Source organism: Abramis brama (assembly GCF_963993115.1).
Source record: "Abramis brama genome assembly, chromosome: 23".
NCBI classification, from domain to species: domain Eukaryota; kingdom Metazoa; phylum Chordata; class Actinopteri; order Cypriniformes; family Leuciscidae; genus Abramis; species Abramis brama.
Window position 1 is genome coordinate 12066677 of NC_139985.1, and position 19430 is coordinate 12086106.

A 19430-nucleotide genomic window follows, 5' to 3' on the forward strand; every position below is an offset into this window, starting at 1 on the left:
AGGAATGGAGGTTGAACAACTACACTGAACCGACTTTTTTTTTTTTTTTTTACTTTGTCGCCACCTGATGCTCAGTACGAAGCATCAATGTGATTGATTTGTGCTGCTATTCCACACAGAAGTTGCACACAAATAATGACAAGAAAGGTTCATGATAACAGAAGTAGGTAAGTATTTATAGGTGAGAACAAACCATTTTATTCCACAACTGAATTAACATCGGAAAGATCTGTTTTGAGTTTTAAAGAAAGCCACATTATACATCACAAAGTATATTTCACACAGTTTTTTCTTCAGCCTGCTACATCTCTTTTGTCTGACAACCTACATTAGGATTCTGTACAACACTTCTAATGCATCAAGCAACAGATCGGAGCAGATCTCAAGCTACTGAAAATCAGGGTAACCAGCCAACTTATTGCTGGGATAAATAAATAATATTTTATATTATTAGACACATGTACCAAAACAGCGGGTTCCAAAAATAATTTTAGACCATTTTGTTTAGTCCAATTAATATTATTTGGTGTAAATAGCCCAGATTGATAATTTCATGTTAGAAATTCTCTAAAGGTGACTGGGGAAAGAAAAAAACCAAACAATAAATATGAACAAATACATTTGGGGAAGCTGAAGTTCCCCATCGTTTTGTATTTATGGGATGGAAACCCCTGAGGTACATCTATGCATCACGTTCTCTAGAGAAGAAGAAAAAAAAAATGTTATAGAAGGAAATCTTCAAAAATACAAAACAAAAAGCGGATAATCATACAGATTTTTGTTAACAGTCCTATCAAGAAGGCAGTAGCACCAAGGGAGCAGAAGGGAAGCGGGAATCAATAAAAGGATGATCTCTGGTGCATTCTTGGTGCTGTAACTTATGTGCAAAACGGGGAGCCTTTTGACTATCCTTTGAAAAAACATGATTTTGGTCCTCATTCTGTCAAATCGTTTATAGCGCAGCTGACGCAGATGTAGTCCTCATTCTCAGCCTGCTCAGCAGACACTCCCACACAAATCTGGTGGAACCACTGGTTACAGCTGCCATCACACTGGACCCAGTTTACCTATGAGGAAGACCCCAAAAAACATTAAATATTCATGCAGGCAAGAGTCACACAAAAACAAAACCCAAATATATTGGCAAGAATGATGCACTGGATTAGAAAACAAAACCAAGCACTTCCAACTATGCTAGAGCTAACCTCGTTTCCTTCTGGCTGTTGGCATCGCTTTGCCGAGCACACAGACCAATCCTCCTCAGAGTCGTCTGAATATGATGGGTCAGAAAGGGAGTTGGCAGGGGAGGTGGTTCGTTTCTCCTCTCTTCTCCTTTCTTTGTTCATTTTGGGCTTCTTTTTCTTGGGCTTTTTTATCTTGTCTCTGTGCTGACCTTCCACGTTCTCCTTCTCTAGACGCCGTTTGCTGTTCTTCTCAACCTTCTCGGATTCCTTCTTGATCTCTGGAACCACATCCTAGATGGAAGCAATTCAAATCAAAATCAGTCAAAAGATCAGTTCTGAAACCTAGTGAGCTTTCTCGCAAGACAGCATTCCAACAATTATGGAAGTAACCTCGTAAGTGACTGATTTGGAACACTCTACATTAGCAGCAGTTCACACGAACAGCACTCAAGAGACTCGATTTGTAATTGACTTATTGTATGACGTTAGTGTCTTGCTATGCTAACAACAAAACACTAAGCATATAAACATAGGACAAATGTTAATAAAAACATTTTAGAATTACATTAAACTTTTTAGAAATACTTTTCAGTACTGAAGGACATTCAAGTTTATTTATCATTTAATTTGCATTTTTGGACTATTCACACTGAACCCATTGCCATTGTTGATGAAAAGCTAATAATTAAATAAATTATAAAAAATATATAATTAATTAAATAAATAGTTCTGAAATAAGTGTAACATAAGTCAGTTATGACAGACTATTATGACAAAACTTCAACTTTTGTAACCATGTCCATCTCAAATGTTTATCTTAATTATGGCTTGATATCTGCTAAAGGTCATAATTATGGCAAAAAGTCAAAATTGGAGCATACAAAGTCAGTTGTGACAACTTTCGTTTACCTGCATGTCATATGACCATTAACCAACATCAGAGAACCATAAGCATGTAAATGTGTTGTTCATTGAAATATTAACTTCAAGTAAATAATTAAAGTCAAAGGGGTTGGCTTTACAAAAAAGTTTGGGTCTAAATCATAGGAATTTACAATGCTACAAAGCAAATGCTATTGAAGGATTAGTAAGCAAGTTGAGAGTTCTCCCACCTGTGCTTTGCTGTGCGGGGGACTCCTGTGAGGTGGACTTCTGTCTTGAGCAATGTGATACTGGTGATCATGTTCGCTGCTCTGCATGGAGTGCTGGGATGGTGAAAACCTGTTAAGCAGGCTGCTATAAAGCTGTTGAAGCTCCGGTAACGTCACCTGCAGGAGAAGACCTTCTACCAACAGCTCCTCCAACTCAGCACTGAGTTCTGCAACACATGACAGAATCCCAAATGTTTACATCAAGACATTTACAAGCACTCTGTAACTGTGCATTTAAAAACTTCAGGTGTGGTTGACTCACCATTGAGAGGAATGCAGGGCTGCAGCATGTAGAAAGAACTGTTGCTCCCTTCCATTGCCTGAGATGATGCAATCCCAGAAATATGTCTTGCCTGCATCATATAAATAGAATTAATCAAATATAAAGTCAACTGAAAATATGCTTTTATGTTACAAACTAATTATATTCAAAAATATTATGCTCACTTTGCCATTCAGATGCTGTGTAGGAGGAGAAACCTGCTGCACTTTGTGCTGCCAGCGCACCGTTCTCTCAATCACATATCGCAGGGCATCGCCCTCCGGAAGCCGAATCCGAATCCGCTGTAAGGAAGCGAGCAGTGGAAGCACCTTATCCAGAGGGGGCTTCTCAGAGCGCTTGCAGAGCGGGCATAACCACGGTAGGCCTGTCTGGATGTCCTTAAACCCCGGCACACAGCCGCTGTGGTAGGCGTCTCGACAAAGTTCACACTGGAGCATGGGGCCTGCGGGGACGGTGTGACACAAGCACACTGTGGGGGCCAAACAGCTGGGCGAAGACTGACACTTTGACTCATTTGAGATCCTCAACATAGACATGCTATCCAACTCTTTCTGATGTACGTCACTGAGAGTGGCCATCTGTTTGGAGAAGAATATGCAAGTCTGAGCAGATACCCAAATGTCCATCATCACACATGTGAACAGTCAGAACTCAACAATAAGGATGGCTCTTTCTAGGTTTCTGCATTTTTTTTTTTAGAATCAAAATTAAGACCACATGCCCATACAGAACAAACCCATACAATCTCAGATTTTAAAAAAAATGTAATTAAACAGGCTGGAGCACACATTCAACTACAAAACCAAATTGAAATTGGTTTATGTACTACTAATATACCAATACATACGAATTAGAGGTTGATCAATATTGGATTTTGCTGATATGATAATGTGTTTAAAGAAAGGCAATAAAAAGATTGTGCCGATACTAGTAAAATCTAAATACACATGGACTCTTATTTTGAAATGTATATGCTTTACTGCTTCCAGCTGCTCTTTCAAACAGATGAGGGAGATAAAATATGCAACCATCTACAGCATCTTACAATATAAAAACCATAAAGTAAATTAATCAACAGGTCATTAAAAATAGCTTCATTCATTGATTGCAAAATACTCTTGATATCACGTGCCACATGTGCAAAAGTGCTGCGTTTTCACTTTGAATGTGCAGCTAAATTAAAGAAGTCTTTTAAGGACATGCAGAAATCCTGAATTTTAATTTTATTTTTGAGTGCAATATATCAGGGTCAGCAAGACTAACCAAAACCTAAAAGGTGACCTACTGCTGAAGCTGTATCTTTGCTCGTAGAAAGCGCTTTTTCCACATCAAAAAGGGAGTCCAGTTTTACTTCAACTTTCTTGCAGGGTAATGAGACATCCTTGGCTTTTTTAGATTTTGACTTCTGCATTCCAGTCTCACACCTAGGACACAGAACCTTAAAGACACAAACATACAAATTAATAACAAAACCACTTATTTGACTTAAATCATATAGTTATTCATATCCAAAATAAGAATGGTTGCAAATAAGTAATCTACCTCAAGAAGAGAATAGGATGAGTTCCTCAACAGGAACGTTTTAGCTGCACTCTCCTTCCAGGTCTGTACCTCAGATACTAAGCTTTCCAGTCGAATGAGTGGTTCCAACATAACCGGAATACCTCTGGCTCTCGACACTAGTTCAGATAGGGTAGCAAGACCAGGAATACGGCCTCCAGCCTGTAGCAATAAATGTTTAAATGGATGGAGTACTACTTACACAAGTTTCTATGTATCCAATCTTTGGGTTACAAATAATAGAGCAGTACAGAAGCCTGTGAGACACACCTGAAGAGAATCTGCTTCCATTATCCACTCTCTGGCCCTGCTTACACAGTCTTTGAGCTGAAGACAGCTGGGAAGGTATGCTGGGATGCTGTCCACTTCCTGTATAGCTGCCTCAAGAGTCTCGATACTATGACGAGGCCTGAAAAAGAGCAAAAAACAAGCGAGTCTACATTATTTTACAGGATCAAAAGGTTCAATTCAGCAACAACACATTAAACTGATAGTATTGACAGTTAATTGGACAGTAAATGTTTTCACATTTGTAACAAAAGATATACAATTCAAATGAATGCTGTTCTTTTGAACTTTCTATTTCACAAAAATATTGTTATCAATGTGGAAAACAGCTGCTTAATAAGACTTGTTCAAAACATTTAAACAAAATCTCCAAACTGTTGTGTATGGACAATGTAGGTGTCACATTAGACAATGTCACAATAGATTGATCCAAGTTTATCAGTCAGTAAACAGCTTTAAGTCAAAATGTCTACCCTGCACATTTTTATTCCCAATCAGAACTACTTCAACCAGATGTTTTTTTTTACAACATGCATGTTGGGAGTGCAGGACTTACATTAGCCATAAGCCATTGAAAGGAATAGGCAAACAAAATTTGCAAGCAAAATTGACAACAACTTGCAAATCATTTTGTTGCACAATGAATTTGGTCACGCACAATGCCAAACTTAAACCACCAGAAGCTGCTTTCGCTTCTCAGATCTAGCTGATAAAAGTGGTGAAAAACTAAAAGGGATGTTGATCAAAAAAAGTGAAAATTCTATCATCATTTACTCACCCTCGTGTTGTCTTGGTTCCAAACCCATAAGACTTTCATTTATATTCAAAACACAAAAGGAATGTTTTTTTTAAAACCTGAAAGATTTCAGTCCTTCGCTAAAAGTCCATTCTACCAAATTTTTTATAGCAAATCGCTTTATACAATGAACAGATTTAATTTAGGCCTTTATTCATATATAATGAATAAAAGCCTAAAGTAAATATTTTCTTCATATAGCCTAAAGCAATCATCTCTCTTCAGAAGACTTGAATTAAACCACTGCATTTATATGGTTTTCTTTTACAATCTCTTTATGAACTTTTTAAAACATCTTTATCAACTTTTTTTTATAACAGTTTTGATGCAATGGCCTTTCAATGGAGGGGCAGAAATCTCTCAAAGTCTCACGTATTTGGAATGACATGAGGGTGATTAAATAACGACAGTTAAATTAATAAAAAAATTTGGGTGAACTATCCCTTTAAATTAATGTAACATTTCACTTAAATGCAAACTTAAGTTCACCTAGCAGTGAGCATGTTATGGGCCTTTTCTTCCCAGTGTTCACAGACAGTGAGCAGCTCCTGCAGACGGGCCATGGTTCTTTCCACACAGGAGTGCGGTGCCAGGCCTACTCCTTGATCTATGAGCCTCCTCATGCAGTCTAGACTGAGGTCGGCCGGCTGATCGCTGGCTTCTTGAACAGCCTCCACCCAGCGTGCTTGCTCCAGCCTCTGCCTCAACGCCGCCAGCTGAGGCAACTCCACATCCAAGCCTGCGCCTTCATCTAGGAGGCCTTGGAGGGCAGAGGAACCAGCCATGTCCTCTGCAAGGAGATCCAAGCTCTGCTGCTGGAACTGTTCAACACGGTTCAAAAGAGCCTGAGATAGAGGTTCGAGGGAAAAAAATGTAAGATCTGGGAACAAGGAAAATTACACTTAGGATGTTGTGTGGTTGGTTACCTTTAAGAAAGGTGCCTGTCGGATGGTACAAGGCAGGTCATACAACTGATTGACAAACGTCTTCAGTTCCTCCACAGTGAGCTGGTTTTGAGACTTTCCCCCACCGGAGCGATACCTATTAACAAAAATATGCACATTTGATACAGAACTGCATCAATTTAAAACTACTTAAAATGCAAGAACTTCAGATAGTTTTACATATCAGAGGAAGCAATAAACATACCTTGTCTGTCTTTTGCCATTGAGGAGTTGTTGGGCCATTGAGGTACACCTATCTGCATTCTGGATGACTTGACGCAGGTGACATAGCAGGTCAGTCTCGGGGTACATCTTCTTCTCTGCTTCTACTATCAAGGAACGAAGCTCCTCCAAATCTAATAATAAAAAATAAAACAAAATTAATTATTTTAGACACTAAAAAAACAAGAGCATTTAAATCCCCAGAATCCCAGTATAGCAGAATTGCAAAGTTTGTACAAGGCAATTAGATAATACCAAACTTTCACTAAACAAACACAATGACAGTAGCTGACATGCTTGAAATGTATCACAACAACAGTTTTGGTGGAGAAAAATTAGCAAAAATAACTGCCCACAGCTCGCTTAAGTCACCAAGCCAGCTAACACTTTTGGAATAAATGTACACATTTACAAACAATTTGAGATATATATTTTTATTATATTCCAGCTTCCAGAGGAGATCAGACGTGCTCCTACAGTAGTCGCATTCAAATCCAGACTCAAAACACATCTGTTTAGCTATGCATTTAATGAATGAGCACTGTGCCTTTATTTTTATTTTTCTAAACTGTTTTAATTATTCTTATTTCTTTTTATTATTTTAATTTCTTCTATGTAAAGCACTTTGAATTGCCACTGTGTATGAAATGTGCTATATAAATAAACTTGCCTTGCCTATATTCATACATGTTTAGAGATGGAAAATGCTCTGAAATTCTGAACGTACATAAATGAGACAATTTCTCTCAATGTAACAAAAAAGAAACGCTTGGCTTCAGGGGTCAAACTTTTTCTAATGTTCTCACAAAATGGAGCCTATTCAATAAATAATTAAATAAAAAAAAGTTATATATTATAATGACATTACAAAATTATATATACACATTTAAGTGTAATTAATGGTTAAAATGAATAACTTACCACTTTTATTGTCTTGATCTGCTTTCAAAATCTTGTTAACTTTAGATGCCCAGTCTTCATAGGACTCTGCACGAGCCGTCAAAACCTGGAACAACGGCTTCAGCTCGGCAAGTGTGTATTTATAGCTGAGCAAGTAAAAGACAAAAAGGTTAATATGTAGAATTAAAGCAAGAACTTTTTGCATATGAATCATCGTTCTGAGTTTTAAACCCATGACATGTTTTAATGTCCTATGCTTTTGCAAACACATACTTGAGTGTGTAGCTTCTAGCAGGGCAAGGGCAGAGGTCCTGGATATGGTGGAGACAGACCAGCTGGTCGGGGCTACAGGGACAGGTGATGGCAGACAGGTAACAGGTGGTCCGGCACTTAGCACACTGCCTTTCCTCGTCTGGTAGTACATCATAGTCAATCTGCTGGGAGTGCCACACGCCCTACAGAAAAGCAAATACACAATGGGATCAATTAGTAATACAGACCGACCGACCATGAATGCAAACAAAGAGCAGAGGCAGAGCTACAGGTTTAATTTTTTTTATTTATTTATTTATTTATTTATTTATTTATTTATTTATTTATTATATATATATATATATATATATATATATATATATATATATATATATATATATATATATATATATATATATATATATATATATATAGGCAGGGTAAATAAATTTGTTGATTTTAATCGATTCTCATTTTTATGAACCAATATCAATTCTTAAATCCCAAGAATCGTTCTTTCGGTCTATGCTGTTTTCGGTTGATGAATGAAAAAAAGCTTTGTAGTGTGCCTTCCATCCCAAAAAAACAAAAACAAAAACTTTGTGCTTTGTTACTTTTTATATGAAAAAGCGAAGGGCATGTGAACAGATCACCTCTTCCTATTTACTACTAGTCACTCACAGCATGAAATAAACATGAATTGGAGTCGAAACATAATTGCGAAGTGTTATAACTTCATCATTATAAGTTTTTTATTATTATAGTTTTTTATATTCAGTATTATAGTAATTTAGAATTTGCCATGTACTTGATTTATTCAAATGAATCAATATCGAATTGCCGTCTCAGAGCAACACACAGTGGTGTGAATGATTAAATGTTTTTGAATGAACTGGGTGAGTCAGTGATTCAATGACTCATTCATAAAGAGAATCACTTGCTTCATTCTTAAATGAATCAGCCTTTTGAACAAATCAGCTGAATGACTCATGACTCACTCATTAGGACAGTCACCTGCCACCACTTACTACCGGTTCAGTTTAATATTTTTAAGTATCATTGCATTTTTACAATATATCATATTTGTATATACATTTTTTTTTTTTTAAATCAAACATTAGTCTCATAACATTATTTATGCATTTATAATTTTTCAGTGTAAATGCATTAATGCCATCTCTGTTTCATTAAACAGTCTGTGTAAATACATGCTAAATAATGTGTTTTCTCTGCAGTGGAAAGGTGGATTTTGTTGATACGGAGTTCATTTTTATTGTTAACAGCCTTATATTGCCTTAATTTTCTAAATGAATTTACACACACACACACACGCACGCAATTGGGTCAAGTGCAAGTTAAAGCAGTTTAAATGGGCTCACTGCCTTTAAAATAGCCACCCACCCGCTTATAGGCTTTCTCACGGAGCATCTTCTCTTCCAGAATCATAGCGCACATGTCCTTCTGGACAGCAGTGGCCAGTTCCAACTCTAGACTGTCTGCCTTGGCGGCAATGTTACAGGTCATTTCATCGTGGGAGAAAACACAGTATCTGTTGAGTGATCGATAGTGCTCAACACACTTTCGACCAAGATGCATCTGAAACACAAGACCGTATTTTAGATCACTTTGATTCATATCTTGTATGGAATTATGTTTTTCCAACATTAAAATCATAATGCATCTATGTGTATTACGTGTTCAGTCTATAGGTGCGTAGTTTTTCTTTACAAAGTGACATCGCCAATTACTGGCCTGGCAGCAGAATACATTGTTTTTAGTCATTTTCACAGATCCGTGTGAACGGGGAACGTTTCGACAATGTTGTCGTCTGTACGCGAAAAATGCAAAAGGACAAATGTGTCCGTTTTTGGTACATCGTTGTCGTGTAAACGTACGATGTTCTGCATGCCATTAGATCATTAACATGCATTTACAAAATAGATTGGGTGAATTTTTATTTTATGCCAACGTTAAGCGCCTTTTACCCAGTCTGCCGTGCAGAAGTTGACTGCCTCTGCAAAGTTGAAGCCCTGGTTGAATCCACTGTGATAGGCCCTCGGGAAGGTAATGACAAACTCGCCGGCACACTGGTTTGTACGGTAAATCTACAGAGGACAAAATCGTATGTTATTAACGTCTATTAATGTCTTTGTTTAGTCCAGAACTCTCCATCTATGATTGTATATGTGGCCACTCACTGGTACTCCATGATCCATGAGCACATTTGGGTTCATGATGGTGACCAGCTGGTGGAGCAGGTCTGGCTGAGACTCAAAGAGCTCAGGGGCCAGGCTCCTCATCACATTCTCCAACTGCTCGGCGGCATAGCCAGGAGCGCCATACCACGTCTTTGGCTCTCCCCTGCAGATCAAAACAACAAAAGAGCATGGTTTGTTTTATACTAGTAGGTGTTCATATGAAGCATAAAAAAGCACGTACAAGGTGGCACAGCAAATTGCTGAAGAGCACGTGTGCTTAATCTACCATGTAAAATGGGTTTCTTTCAATGTGAAAAGTGCGAGTGGATTACCAGTGCAGATAGTTGATGGAATAGCTCCAGTGGTCCTCAATGTGCCAGCAGAAGGAGGAGAAGCACATGCCCACATAAAGCCATGGGAGCTTCATCCCACAGATGTCCGCTGTGACATGAGTCAGCACAGATGCATCCAACACTGGCATGTTGTTGAGGTTCCAGCCACTGCTCAGATAATCCTGAACAAAAAGATGATATAATGAAACATGCATTTGTGATCTGAAGATTTTGATCTGTACTTTCAGCATACAGACAGCAAGAACTTTGCATTTCAGGTTATTTTTGTACCTCCTCCTCTGGCGAGAGCTTAAATGTGCCGTTCTTAACAGGAAAGCCACTTCCGAAATCCTTTGAAGCAATATCAGCCCCATACTCAACAGTGACATCCTCCTCTATGGTGCTAACCAGCCGCCAGAACTCCTTCTCCACCAGCTCTGTGGGAACCATCTGTCAAACGATAAGGGCGATCACTTCATATTCCAATAGCACATGGTATGCAATCATATTTGTTTCTCAAGTGTCATTTAACAGACATACGTGAACAGGCATGTTAAAGTAGTCAGACTTGAAAGAGTCAGCCATATCACCAAAGGTGCGGAGGGTGTAGTCTCTGGAGGCCTGCTCAAAGCCAAACGCCACCTGTGGCTTACCACACTCCTATAGTGAGAACAGAGAAGCCAATGATTACATGCATTATAACTGCATAGCCTAAATGCAATCGACTATTAAACAATTCCGTACAACTAAGCAAAAAATCACATGTACTAACAGACAGCAGGCAATGGGTGCAGAGAGCGCAAACAGGAACAGCTGTAATTTATTTATGAATATAGGTTCTAAGAATATGACAGCATTTATGTTATCAAAGTTTCATCAATATCATATTAGGTCACAAAACAATTATGTGATAAAGACAAAGAAAATGGTCATGATGGCATCATTTTGCAGATGTAGACAGTCGGGAGTGGCTCACCTGAGCCAGGCACTTGGGGCACCTCCAGTCACCTTTAGGGACATCGTGGAGGGGTGGGATCAGACAGAAGGTGTGATAGCTGTCGTCACACCCATCACAAAGCAATAGCCTATCTTCATCACCTCCACCCCCACATACCAAGCATATGTACTGCTCCACCTGTGGGGAAAAAACCCCAAACATTGCCATAAAGAAATGCAGTGCACACTTTCTGTTGTGTGAATGATCCCCTGACCTCCTTCCTCACCTTTGATTTTTCCCCTTCAACTGGTTGCTCAATGGGTTCTTCTTTCACCTGCACTGGAATTTCTTTGACTAGAAGAGATGTTAAGTAAATAAGTTCAGAATTTCACGTTGCAGTAAGATTACAAGTTGGAAATACACTACCATTCAAAGGTTTGGGGTCGGTATGACTTTTTAAAAGAAATCTCTCATGCTCAAGGCTGAATTTATTTGATCAAAATACGATAAAATATCATGTAATATCATGAAATATTATTACTATTTAAAATAACTTAAAATTCCTGTGATGGTAGAGCTGAATTTTCAGCAGTCATTACTGCGGTCTTCAGTGTCACATGATCCTTCAGAAATCCTTCCAATATGCTGATTGGAGGTCAAGAAACATTTCTTATCATCAGTGTTTGTTTTTACAGGATGTTTTAATGAATACCAAGTTAAAAAGAACAGCATGTCCTGTCACTGAGCCCTAAACTTTTGAATGGTAGCATAGATGGATGCTAATACCAAGCCATGATGAACTTCAAAATAGGGCTGTCACGATTCCTTGATAAAATTCAAGCACTCGATTTAAAAAAATCCTCGATTGCAATTTTCCCGTGACGAGTAACCGGCAAAATACCAGAAGTGGCGCATTCCGTGACGAGAATCCATGAACCGCATTATTAGACCGTTTTCTAAGGCTTCCCAATGTATTAAAACCATTCTATATTATGTATATTATGCATTTTAACATTGTTTTTCTATAAAACTATAATATGATTACTTGATTTTGATACTTCATTTGAAACAACTATTATTGCCTCATTGTTATTATTTATGTATTTTAAGTCATTTCAAAGGCTATTGTTTGCTTAGGTCTGTTTTTATTACCAAAACAAAATATCGGATTACTCGATTACCAAAATAATCGTTAGTGACAGCCCTACTTCAAAATATGCAAAGTGATTTTTGAGTGGAAAACTAGAAATAAAATATATGGATCTGTACCTGGTTCTGATTTTGCCACACAAGAGCCCATTCGCCGCCTCAGGTTGGGTTTGTTTTCACACACCTCGCCCGGTTCTGATTTAAAACAGCGACCCTATGAAGAGAAGCGAAATGTCAGAGTTAAGGGCATTACTATCTAGTTTGAACAACTGGTCCAAGGTATGAATGCCCTTTACCTCTGTCCGTTTAGCTCTGCGGGCAATAGTGCAGGTTTCTACTGGTTGCACCGACTGACGCTGGGGCAGGTCATGGGGTTTGTACTCCTTGTCTTTGGTGTCATTTGTCAGAGTTGGCTTCTGAGAGTTCTGTTGAAGAAAAAGATTTAACGTCGACATCATGTCCGATGCACCACTTCAAGTGACAGGCCACATATTCACAATAAAAAATGGAAATGGAAACAACGCAAACGTACTTTATTTATGACACCACTATAAGTGTGCACATGTGGCTTCACTCTAATCTAATTAACCAGAGAGCCACATGACAGCAGGGTGGACATTATTAAAGCCAGTAACAGTGAGAGGCAAAACAGATCACCCCTAGGGTATTAACCATAGGGTAAAGGCAGCAGGCGAGTGGGCCTAGAGCTCAGGGCTCATCAAATGAATTCACACCACTTTATGGGTGGGGGGAGGGGAGCGAGGGTACAGCACAGAAAAACATGCACATCAGAGAAAACTGTTAACCACTCATCACGCAGGAACACCAAAACACAGACAAACAGCCTGCCAGACACTACTTAAAAAGTAAAAACAAACTACAAATGACACCCTATAAAAACATACACAAGAACACAACCTCAAGTATATGTTTGCTGCACTTCATAGCTGTGTGTATAAATAAACTAGGGCACTTAACAATGCTTAATAAACTGGGACACCCTTTCTGTTCAGATAGTTGGGTTCCCTGCCAAAAAATTATCATGGACAATGGCTGTCATGTGTGCAAAATAATAAAGAACATTAATCAGGAAAAGGGATGGATACTGAATGATATAAGTCTGAAAAGAGGAAAGGGGAAGTTATACAAGAGCTTTAGTGACCTCACCATAAGATTAGCTCCTGTCTGGAACAAATAGTATGGGTAGAGAATCCTCTCATAGTGAGAGCGGAGGTGAGAGCCAACTGCTTTGCCGGGAGCAAAGCCCATCTTCAGTGCAATCTGGGTCCATCTCCGCTCTCTACAGACCACATCAAAGCCACCCTCTTCTTTGACCAGCTAGACGGAGAAAGAGGTCACCAAAGACATGTTTACATATATTTTCTTTTCAAAAATGCCACAGAGGAAGTATACATAAGCGTTTTCAACTCTAGTACCCCATATTACCTGCAAAGTGCAAACTGTAAAACTTAACCAACGTACTACGCTTTAAACCATGCATATGAGCACTGGAGATAACAAAACCTCAGTCCTACCTTGTAAAGAACATATAAATCCAGGGTTTTGCGCTCAACATGAGGAATTTTCAATGTGCATCCCTGCAGTTCCCAGAACTTTGCAATCTGGTCCAAGAAATTGAGCTTAACTCTGGTTTGGGCCTATGAAACAAAAAAAACACAACAAAAATGGTTTCAGAAAATCAAACATGAAGTCCTCGTTCTTTCAGTAGCATTTAGTATGCAAAGGAGAAAGCATCTTTTTTTGCACTCGTTTTATATTTAAAAGAACAATTTATATTAGAATTATTTAGGGTCAGTATGATATTTTCAAAGAAATTAATATTTGTATTCAGAAAGGACACATTCAATTAATTAAAACTGACAATAAAAAACATTTATAATGTTACAAAAGATTTTCTACATCAAATAAATGCTGTTCTTTTGAACATTGTATTCATTAAATAATCCTAAAAATAAAAATAGATTAACAAATCACAGAGCAATCAAAAGAGTTGGTGGCAACAATATGAGGTCTTATTGTGATTTTAAACCAGCGACCTTTCCTTTCTGTTAGTGACCTTTTTAGTTGACACCAAACCCTGAGCTTTTAATTGTGGCAGACCAAAAAGAGGTCATGTCTGGTTGCAGGTTTCGGTTTAATAAGGCTACATGAACATATCTGCAAATACAAAATTTTGATCAAACAGGAGACAAATAAAGGTCTCACCTCCAACTCATTGAGCCTCTGAATGCGTGGTGTGAAATGCAGTCTGTCCACATCACAGGCAAATGGTGGCTGCCACCCCTGACATAAAAAAAATTGTTAAGCTTTTATGTATACCATTTGCCACACAAGTTAAAAACTTCGCATTCTTTCGGTTTATATCTGCATGTGGGTTTTTCATAATGCCATCTTTGTACTGAACAATAACGCTTATAAATACAATATGAAAGTAGTATAGCATTTCATCTAGACCAGGTTGATTAAAAATATATATTATGGTTTAATACACAAATCAACATCAAGATGGTTTTCATTTGAAAAGGCCCTGATTCGTCTTCACCTTGAACCAATTTTGCTGTACATCATAAGGTACGGTATGATGCACTGCATACGCAAAAAACCAAATACAATTGAAGTTGTGAAATGGTCCACAGGCAAGAATTTGGAACTATTAACATTTGATCAAATATATGTATGTGCTAATACATCAGTTATAAAAGGATATTAGCAGTGTAACATACTAGGATGGATAGATTCAACGGAGGCCGTTTTAGGGTGTTAACAGTTGTGAACAACAAGGCAAAACACAATAAATTTACATAGCCAAGACAATAAACAACTTTACTGTTCTGTAAACGTTTAAAACGCGATCTAAACCGAATCCAGTTTCTCGCTTGCGTTGCTATTTACATCAAATTTCAGTTTCAATGGCCAAATGCAAATACACAACTCGCACAACATGGAGGACAACGGCAAAGAACAATTACGCCACCGACAACTTCAGCAATATTTTATTTATTTTACAATTTTGTCTCAAGATAAAGCTTAAACTATTTAATAAACGACAATAATGTGTTAACAAACGAGCGCTTTTACATTATTTGGTAGCAAAAGTGGCCATTTTTCGACAAGACAGTTTCCGTAGCACTGAAAAAAATATATAGTACCTAATACATAAAAATAATAAACCAAAAACATGATAAACAAACACTTTCACACCACCTTTTAACATCAGATAACCAAGTAAAAGATTATATTTGAAAGCACATGCTTTGACGTTAATGTAAAAAAAAAAAAATGAGGAAGTTGCATTTTGTTTATTCAACGTTACACCAACAGTACAGGTTTTTCGCAAAAATGTTTCAAAATAAATGTAAAAAAGTTATATAATGCTTGTCCTAGGTTGCAAGTTCAACTATCGAGGATTGTTCTTGTTTGGGTGGATGCATTCTAACGAACATTGATTTTGAAAGACAATAACAATCACTACATTCTGTTCCTCAACATTTTTCCATCAACCAACCATTTATTAAAAGTATCTGCTCAAAAAACAGTTGTGATACTTATAAGCCATAGTATGATAAAACTCTCTTGAAAGGAAAGCAAGTGATGTTATTGTGGTCGCTGTAGGAGTAAACCACACGCGAGCATTCACGCATAGCTAGTAGCTGCGCGTACACGCGCACTCGCCGTTACGAACGTTCGCAATGGCTGGAGCCGCAATCCGCCATGTTGAAAAAGCCTGTCTTTAGAAAAAGTGTTTCAGGATCTGCAATCTACGAGTAAAAAAGACGACAGAGAGATAGCTTGCATTTGACAGTTCTGTTATATGTCGAAGAAACTTACCGGGGGCGGTCGGATCTTGCAGATGCCAGTGTTTTCTGCAATTGGACGTATTTTGTTGATGAACCCAAAAGGGTCGGCAAATTCCTCCCAACTGGGCTCAAAGACAGGGCACTCCGGTGGTGGAATAAACTCGTTGGGTCGTGAATGGGTCATTCTGGGGAACTTGATCCAAATGATGACATGTAGAAACTGCAGTAAACTGTTTGAAGTTGAAGTAAATGTTTTAATTAGTCTCGAAAAGATGCCATATTAAAGAATGATTACACCTGAACTCCGACAATTAACATCCTCATCCACTTTGGGAAACGTACACACAGACGGAGTGCTGACGTAACAGTGCTTAGTCGTCTTCCGCTTCAAAAGTAGAGACGCTTGATTTCCTTTCTTTGTCCGACATTCTCACCAATGCAGATTTTTTATGAATAAGTTTTTTAAATTGTAAAATGTACGCTTAAATTCTCCAAATTGCATTGGAAGGGGAAAAAGGTCATCATTTATTATCGCACCTTTTACGTAACGAGCAATAGGCCTACTAACAAAGCTTTTAGTTTAGTAATGGTCAACAATTTTCAACATAATTTATTATTAACAACAATATATACATTACTTCAATTAATAGCTATAGCAAACAAAACATGCAATTGTATTTCAAATCTAGCACACGTAGCTGTCTATAACAGTCATCCAGGTTTTATTTTCAAAACGCGTTTGCGTTTTTCTTAGCTTTATCTGCTCGCGAAGGCTTAAGTAAACATGTTAAGTAACAGATGGTACTCTCATGAAACCTGTGATCAAAACAAAGCTTTATATACAAATATGAGGAACCCCTCGAAAACTTTTGTATATTTATGCGTTTAACCGTCTCTGAAGTGCTTTCAAAAGGCAGAAGTAGGTTCCCATTGAATTAGAGAAGTGACTTGGTGACTCGCGCGGATTGATAAACCAAAGCTTCATTTTCACCGGAACTACTTCTTTAAATGGACTCTTTCAAGTTACCCACTCGGAAGTAACAGATGTTGTCCAGGGACGATGAATTTAGTCTCTCCCCACCCGATTACCATCTAAAATCATGATTAATCTTTGGCATGGGGTGACATCGTACAGGTAGCACATCAAAAACCGCTTGAATACATAAGCCGTGAGCATTTGCACCGTCTCGTGACCCGATTTCGGAATGCATGATCCTTCAGCGGAAAATGAAATATTGTGCCAAGACAGAAAGTATCTCACCGTACTAGCGTTGCGATTGACTTTTGTCTTTACATATCTCTGTGCAGAGGGTCCATCAACATCCAACGTAGTATTCCATGCGAGCAATTTCTATGAGCACGTACCGCACGTCAACTCGGAAGCTGTCGCCCCCTAACGCAGGACAGCGATCCCCGGTTCCCTTATCCGCCTATCGCAGGAAACCGCAGTTATTCTACCGAGGCAGAATAACCGAGGTGTGGCAGTTTTAGCCTTACAATATAGCCACTTTTGCTTAATTGTCTTAAAAACATAACACATCGGTGTTTACTGCCTTATTTCCCCCTAAATCACGAGTTTAAATCATAAATGTTCTTTACGTCTACAACAGACATATTTACCCTATATGTGTGTATGACACACACACTAATATATATATATATATATATATATATATATATATATATATGTATGCACATACATTTATACACACACACACACAGATACATTAGATGCATTAAGGAACACTTTTCTACAAAAATAACTCTTATAACAGCTTAGTTATATTTTATTTTTTCAGTATAATATTGCAATTCTCTTAAATGGTCAACCATGAATTTTGTTATTTGACAAGCACTGACCTTCTCCTAAATATCCTCATACACAAAAGTGACTTCAAGTGTTCTGAAAAGTCATAGAGAGATAATAGAAAGGTCTTGTGTTAAGGAATGTTTAAAAGGACCGTCTCCATTCATCTATGATGTTAGACAGGTGTACATGTTACCATACAGTTTGGTGAGAATGAAAATGTCACGATAAAAAAAAAAAAAACTATACAAAAACCAATTACATTTTTCTGAACTCTGTGAAGAGAGCAAAAACAAGACCTATAGTAGTTTTTTTTCCAAACAAGAAAGCCATCTGAGTTACATAATCAAATACAATAAAATGTTTCCAAACAGTGACTTCAATAAGTGCTCTATTCGTGGTTCACCCTGTCCAATGCCACATAGAAGCTCTTCTTGTCATCCAGGCAATGCCAACCAATGGGTCCAATCTCACAATCCGCACAAATAAGGTACTTCACTTTGCCTACATCTTTTGTGAAACCCACGTTCTCAAAAGTGTACATGTCATCAACCAGCCAGTGAGCTGTTAATGTGTCCCCATCCAATGTCCCGTCTGACTGACCAATGGAGGTTTTCTTTCTCATTGAAGGGAGAAATAGCTGGTAAATGGAAAGGGATGTTGCATGGAAAACAGATGACATATCAGTCTTGAAATATCATAATCATTGTATATAATATAATATATATTTTTTAAACTACAAGTCAGTTGTGCAAACAGACATATCATTACTATAATTTTGCAAATTACTTTAGTGTAAATTACAATGAATTATCGTAATGTAACATATTAACCATACCTGTATTTAAAATGTTTTACACACTAGTTTTAAAACAAGTTACCTCCTTTTCTGCAAACACTGCCATGCCTGGGCAGAGCACTTTGGAAGAACATCTCTGGCACAACACTGATTTCACATTTTTACCATCGTCTGACACGAGAGAGGGATCTACAGATCCCTCGGGAGAGGAGGACCGTTTACTGTCATCCATGTTAGTAAGCAAACTAAAAACAAAACATACGATCAATCAGAATTTACCATATATTACTTGATTATGGTCAGTCTATCAATGCATCTAATATGGTATTGATATAATTAGCTATAACTGGCTAAATAAGAGACTCATAACAGGAATACTCGCCTCCAAGTCAGACGATAAGGAAAACCGACCCTGCATAAGTCAGACTTGTTATCCAAATACAGTCTTTGAAATGTTGAGTACAAATATGGTAACTTAAGTACAAACACAATAATAGACAGTAGTTGGAAAATACTAGCGGACTAGTGTCAGCTACGGCTAATACATGCGCAACTGCTAAAGCAGACCGGCTAAAAACAAGCCACGAATCCGTTCCGCTCGGCTCAGATTAACACAGACTCCATTTTCAAACGCAGTTATGTTCTAACATGATGGGAACATCCTTTTAAGATCCAGATAATATATTTGATATATATTCCCCCGGTTTCACAGACAAGGCTTAAGACTAGTCCCAGACTAAAATGCATGTTTGAGCTGTTTTAACTGAAAGCAACTTACACGGACAGATCTTAAAATATGTCATTGCTATT

General features: G+C 37.9%; 2 protein-coding genes across 3 annotated transcripts; both read right to left on the bottom strand.

Annotated features, from left to right (window-relative positions):
• Positions 1-155: 155 nt before the first annotated feature.
• Positions 156-17438, bottom strand: kdm5ba (lysine demethylase 5Ba). 2 transcript variants are annotated; one of them, XM_084100671.1, is made up of 28 exons: positions 17276-17438; positions 16046-16244; positions 14423-14500; positions 13732-13854; positions 13364-13534; positions 12493-12621; positions 12317-12410; positions 11334-11401; positions 11087-11245; positions 10651-10770; positions 10402-10560; positions 10111-10292; positions 9779-9941; positions 9566-9685; positions 8982-9176; positions 7602-7783; positions 7350-7474; positions 6412-6562; positions 6189-6303; positions 5752-6107; positions 4449-4587; positions 4161-4340; positions 3904-4056; positions 2783-3196; positions 2598-2688; positions 2297-2502; positions 1206-1475; positions 156-1067 (listed from the first exon to the last, which is right to left on the bottom strand). In XM_084100671.1, exons 2-28 carry the CDS (start codon positions 16196-16198, stop codon positions 936-938), a joined length of 4428 nt encoding a protein of 1475 aa, XP_083956797.1. In that variant the 5' UTR covers positions 16199-16244; positions 17276-17438; the 3' UTR covers positions 156-935. The 2 variants fall into 2 exon arrangements, with proteins under 2 accessions (XP_083956797.1, XP_083956798.1); XM_084100672.1 differs by lacking the exon at positions 17276-17438 and having other exon boundaries at positions 16046-16369.
• Positions 17439-17778: 340 nt separating this feature from the next.
• Positions 17779-19137, bottom strand: rabif (RAB interacting factor). The gene is made up of 3 exons (XM_084101690.1): positions 19003-19137; positions 18703-18865; positions 17779-18461 (listed from the first exon to the last, which is right to left on the bottom strand). The coding sequence occupies exons 2-3, from the start codon at positions 18850-18852 to the stop codon at positions 18213-18215; spliced, it is 399 nt and encodes a 132-aa protein (XP_083957816.1). The 5' UTR covers positions 18853-18865; positions 19003-19137; the 3' UTR covers positions 17779-18212.
• Positions 19138-19430: the final 293 nt, after the last annotated feature.